The sequence below is a fragment of the Anarrhichthys ocellatus genome, unplaced genomic scaffold (genome assembly GCF_004355925.1).
Source record: "Anarrhichthys ocellatus isolate YVR2014 unplaced genomic scaffold, GSC_Weel_1.0 scaffold75, whole genome shotgun sequence".
NCBI classification, from domain to species: domain Eukaryota; kingdom Metazoa; phylum Chordata; class Actinopteri; order Perciformes; family Anarhichadidae; genus Anarrhichthys; species Anarrhichthys ocellatus.
Window position 1 is genome coordinate 527,743 of NW_022280105.1, and position 5,994 is coordinate 533,736.

At 40.9% G+C, this 5,994-nt stretch overlaps 1 protein-coding gene across 3 annotated transcripts in view; it reads left to right on the forward strand.

Moving 5' to 3' along the window:
• The window catches only part of LOC116397925 (alpha-N-acetylgalactosaminidase-like), a 33,336-nt gene extending 28,275 nt beyond the window's left edge, over nucleotides 1-5,061 (forward strand). For 2 of the 3 annotated variants that reach the window (XM_031873834.1, XM_031873836.1), the window contains exons 6-8: nucleotides 1,161-1,322; nucleotides 2,956-3,153; nucleotides 3,274-5,061. In XM_031873834.1, the coding sequence (XP_031729694.1) occupies nucleotides 1,161-1,322; nucleotides 2,956-3,153; nucleotides 3,274-3,471 (558 nt within the window). In that variant the 3' untranslated portion in view covers nucleotides 3,472-5,061. The remainder of the gene's footprint in view (nucleotides 1-1,160; nucleotides 1,323-2,955; nucleotides 3,154-3,273) is intronic. The other variant, XM_031873837.1, reaches the window with a different exon arrangement.
• Nucleotides 5,062-5,994: the final 933 nt, after the last annotated feature.

Genomic DNA, 5,994 nt, shown 5'->3' on the forward strand with positions numbered 1-5,994 from the left:
TATATATATATATATATATATATATGTATGTATATGTATGTACATATGGATGATGCACAGCTTTGTATGATTTACGTTTTAATCTCTGCCTCGAGACTTGCAAATTCACAGTTCTTAGCTAACATCCTCAGCCTAGTGGGATAACTGTCCACATTTTCTCCAGATAACTTCCGCTCTGTGTCTGCATATTCGTCATCTTCTACTGCTAATGTGTCGTAATTATCATGCACTCGTTCTCCTCCTTTATGTAGCAATAACGCTTTGAGCCTAGCATCTCCGCAAATGTTCATTGCAGTGGTGTAATTTTCAAACCTTTGCACCCATTTATTCCAGCGAGGTCCGACAGAGCCAGGGTCAGTTTCGGTGTCGAAAAGAGGGAGAGCAGCAGTGTTTCCTGCCATGCTTGCTGCGTTGTGCCGACTACCATCCACGCTTCTGTGTTAGCTTAGCTAGCTTGGCCTAGCCACACTCATCTGCATGTCCGTAGTTCTCCCCTCTTTTTTCTTTCTGGAAAAACGCGGTGTCTGTGTCGACTCTTTGAGTCCTTCCTTTTACTCCTCATCGCCAATGTAATGTTTCTGTAGTGTAGTTATGCACCAGATGAACAACGACTTGATGTATTGCAACAGGCTTTTATTCGGACGCTCGTACACACACTGTTCATGCGGTCTTGCTGACTGCCTGTCTATATATTGTACCTCCCACAAGGTGGCGTGACTGTGAACATCACAAATACCACACATATCGCAACTGGAAAAACTTATTTCGATGGAAAGTCTGTCCACCTCTGTCATAACCCCACTTCCCTTGGTCATCACTCATTAGGTTCTTGCAATCCTTATTCCATCCATATTGTTACTTTTGTTTAGCTATTATTATTAATATAACTTTTCCCCTGTGTCCACTAATGATATTTTGACTGCACGCATGTGTATTAGTTCCTACACATCCATCAGAGTCAACATACACACATATAAACAAACATACATACACACATACAAAAATACATACATAATTATACACACAAACATATATACACACACACACGTACACATGCACATACATACACTCATGCATACATATATGTATACATATACACATAAAAAGGTCCATAAAATCTTTGTTCGCAGACTTAAGGTCTGTTTCCTTGGTCCTACCAGGTGAACTATTCTTTTCTGGGTGATATCTGTCACCTGTGGAGGAATTACTATGATATCCAGGACTCATGGGACAGTGTGCAAGGCATCATTGAGTGGTTCTCCAACAACCAGGATGATCTGCAGCCGGCCGCGGGGCCCGGACGATGGAATGACCCTGACATGGTATGATGGATGGGTCTTTATTATTGATCCTGTACCATACGACATTACACAACTGGTCATAGAGGCAATCAGAACCCTAACTGTTGTCTCTCAAGGTGCGTTCACAGCCAAGGTTACCCTATTCCAAACCATAGTTAATACGTTTTCTTCACTGGTATTTTTGTATTTGGTTTGATTGTGTTCATGCTGTCAGATTGCATGACTTGTATGCAGAAGTCTGACTTACCAGTAGCTTGTTTATTGGACAGAGTTTAGCTAAAGTCATCCTTTCCCTGTGAGAATAGCCACACAACATTTCCACTGTTTAGGCCTTCTAACCACACAAAGCTGTTGTGCTCAACACAACCTCCAGCTCCATGTTTGTCTGATTAAGTGTGCGCTGACAGTAGGGTTCAAGCGCTCTGAGGACCTCCTTGCCTATCAATCTCCATACTTATCAGCTATATGTATGACGACAGATAAGCCTCTGGCAGCAAGGGGCTATGTTTCTGAGGTTTCTGGTGTCAAATATACAGATGGTGCTTTTCAAAAATGGTGGATGAGTCTGAAACAACAGTATTGTGTCATAGTGTCGATGAAGAAAACAAGCTTTTCCAAAACTGTGATGTTTGCTTTCACAAATGAGTGGATGCTGTTGGGCAGTAATGTGAAGGAGCACCCCACTCTCTTGCTTCTCAGCTCTTCTTCCTCTTACCAGGGTTCCCATGCATCCTGGAAAACCTGAAAAACAGTTGACCAATTTTACAGTCATTGAAACACATGGATAATGAGAGAAAAAGTCAAATGTCCTGGAACATGCTTGTGTTTCTTTATTATTTCAACATTCCCCTATTTACCTTCTGCTGAGAATGAATGAACTACAAGGCTATCTATCAGAGCTCCCCAAAACAAATAAGATTAGCATCTGAAAGGAAAAAGTTATGTTCAGGATCATGCTAATGTTCAAATGGTAGTTTATGGACGAGAGTATTTTGAACTGCTCTCGGGGTATGTTGTGGAAACTTTGTGAACATAGTAGTATAGTATATAGTAGTTCTGGCCAGATCAATCACTTAACACCGTTACACTGTTGTTGTTTGGTTAAATCTTTGCACTACTGTTCAGTTTAGTTAGCTATTTTAATATTATTCTATTTCATTATATATATTGTGGATTTGATATTTGCATTTGATATTTACAATTTGTACTCTGTTATTTTTACTTGTACCATAATTGCTGCTGTAGTGACAAAAAAGGCCACTCGCGGTATTAATAAATGACCCATCTATCTATCTAGTAGTACATGCAGTTAACTCTAAATACCGTAAGTTACATTATCCTTTAAGTGTAAATATTAGTCACTGTTGGCTGCTAACTGTGGTAGGTTTTATTATATTACTTTATGTTCAATTTGTCATAATTTCTAAGCATGGAAGAGATTATTTCATAGATAAGCTATAAGCATAAGATATAGCTATTAACTGCATGTCTCTTAAATCAGATTTCAACATAGAACATATTAGTGTATGGCACCAAGCCGGTCTGTCATACCAGCTAGATCATTGCTGGAAAAGTCCTGGACAATGACGTCTGGAAAAGAGTGGGAGTCTTGCTCTATATTCATTGCCTCCATACTTGTGATATCTCTCCTCAGCTCATCATTGGAAACTTTGGTCTGAGTGTGGACCAGGCTCGCTCTCAGATGGCTCTGTGGACTATAATGGCTGCACCTCTCATCATGTCTAATGACCTCCGAAACCTGGACAACTGTGCAAGGGCCATCCTGCAAAACAAAGTGGCCATTGCCATAAACCAGGACTCCATGGGAATCCAGGGAAGACGCCTGTTAAAGGTCCTCATCATTATTGAGGCATACGTTTAGTTACAGTAAACAAACAAGGTCACAGTTAAGCATTGTAAAAAAAGTCTCATATTTGTATTGAGGTGTGTGTGACTGTGTGTCGTTGCACAGGGGAATCATATTGAGGTTTACTGGAGGCCTCTGTCTCATTCAGCCAGTGTCCTTGTGTTCCTGAGTCGACGGACAGACATGCCCTACCTCTACCACACCTCTCTGGCCAAACTGGAATACGATGCTGGCAACTATGAGGTTTGTTTACCCGCTATGTCTTACCTTGTGTCTCTTCTTTGTACTGAAATGGTTAGTTGATTAATAGATTAGTTGTCCCAGAAAATAATCTAACATTTCAGTAATCAATTAATTATTTCCATTCAGTGGTTGGAAGACTCGAAAAGCGCTATGCAAGTACGGTCCATTTACCATTCATTAAGAATGTCAAATTATCTGGTTCCAGCTTCTCCAAAGATTTCCTGCTGAATATCTTTGGATACTGGACTGTTGGGCTTTGAAAATTGAGATGGACATTTTTCACTATTTTATGATATTTTAAATAATAGCCAATGACTGTGTTCATTTTAAAGAAGACAAGACGAACTGTTATTATATCTAGCTTTAAAGCAGCACAAGAAACAGACCAGAGTGATAACTAATAAATCTAACTTGGAAAAGCATATACAGTAAGTTACCGCAAACTAGTGCCCATAAATGTAAAACCCAGTGGCAAATTGTGGCCCTGCACATTTGGACTTTAATGATTACAGTATATTTCTTACAACTTGAATAGAAAAATAGATTACCAAATTATCAAAATAATAAAACAAATTTGTTTATTTCTTACTGACATGTGTCTTGACTGCATAATGGTTAGAGGGAAATTAATGACAAATATATACATTTCATACTGACTTATGTGCCTGAACACTACAATACATGAAGACACAAAACCTTGGCAAGATCAGTGACTGCTGTCATGTATATATGTACAGTAAAAACTCTTTTTTAAGTTATTGTTTATAAGTACTGTATAGTGTTGAGTCCAGAACCTCTCCCTGAACTATGGTCTCCCGCTGCTGCTATCTTTCGTCAGCAGAGTCGTACCAAAAATCAGCTGGATACGGATTATAATCAAAAAAGTATTTAATAATTAACAGAAGCTAAGACAGTTACAAACTGAATTACTCTATCGATAGAATATGTTTCTAGGAGCAGAGATCAAACAAATTCCTCCGCACAGTCCAGCCAAGCTAGTTATCTGTCCGAAGGCTTCGAGTGATCTGATTCTTAAGTCCAAAGTGTTTCAAAAGTCCAGTATCAGCTCAGTGATTGGCTGAAATCCAATAGTCCCCTCCTGGGGACTATAGCAGGGGTATTGAATTCAAATTCCAAAACGTCCTGGTTGAGAAAATCTCCTTGTGCAAAGGTCCAAAACATGTGACTGTGGAGGTCATCGTCATGTTCAAGAGAGCAGTTTGAGATGACTTGAGCTTTGTAACATGGTACATTATCCTGCTGGAGATAGCCATCAGAAGATGGTCCACTGTGGTCATAAAGGGATGGACATGGTCAACAACAATACTCAGGTAAGCGTGGCGTTTAAACAATGCTCAGTTGGTACTAAGGGGCCCAAAGTGTGCCAAGAAAATATACCCCCCACCATTACACCACCAGCCTGAACCGTTGATACAAGGCAGGATGGATCCATGCTTTCATGTTGTTTACAACACATTTTGACCCTACCATCTGAATGTCGCAGCTGAAATGGAGACTCATCAGACCAGGCAACGTTTTTCAATATTCTGTTGTCACATGTTGGTGAGCCTGTAGCCTCAGTTTCCTGTTGTTAGCTGACAGGAGTGGCACCCGGTGTGGTCTCTGCTGCTGTAGCCCGGCTGCTTCAAGGTTCCCAGCCCGGCTGTTATTATTTGTTTCGTGTAAAAATGAAGCCAACACCTATCTGCAGAGAATATGCCGGGAGTGCGTCTCCTCTCTGCTCTGACTGCAGCTGGGACTGCTGCGCGAGTTACCGCCTGTGAGCTTTGGGGCGGCGGAGGGGCAGCACCCGCTGCTCGTTCACGAGAGTAACTGTAGAACGGTAGTCCTTTAACGTCACAAAAGTCTCCAATAACACCAGAACAAGTCGCTAGATTTGTCACTAGTAGCTTTTGACAAAAAAAAAAAATCGCCATGAGGGTTTAGAAAGTCGTCAGATTTAGCGAGAAAGTCGCCAGGTTGCCAACACTGGCACCGGCTAAATATGTCCCCAGAGCAACACTGGACTTAACAACGGTTCCTATCACATATTAAACCAAACAAAAATCCAATCTTCATAAAAACAAGCATATTAAAGCTACTGCAGATGTAAAAACAAACGCATTTAACTTACCAGAGCTGCTGTTCACTATTTAGCTGCTGTTCCTCCTTTCTTTGTTAATAAAGAGTTTAATCTCACTGTTGTTCAGTTCATCCGTGCGTTTTAGTTCCAGTAAGAAGTCCTTCTTGATTCATGGACGCCAGTGAAGACAGTCGAGCCTCCCCAGTTGTATTTCTTGAATAGGTTTTAATGTGTTTGAGGCTGAAAATGTCCGCTCGACAGAGGCAGCAGATATTGGCATTGTCACCGCCCAACATGTCAGGCTAGCCCACTGACCAATCACGTACTTGTAGACCAGCTAGCAGGCTCTGGCACATCAAAGAATACGCCCAACATGTCAAACTAAAGATCTGATTGGTTGAAGACTATGACAATCAACAATATCGTCCCCATTCACTTAAAGTGCAAAGGGATTCACTTGTGAGTCTGCAGGCCTCAGGCCTCTCTTCTTACCTAGAGAC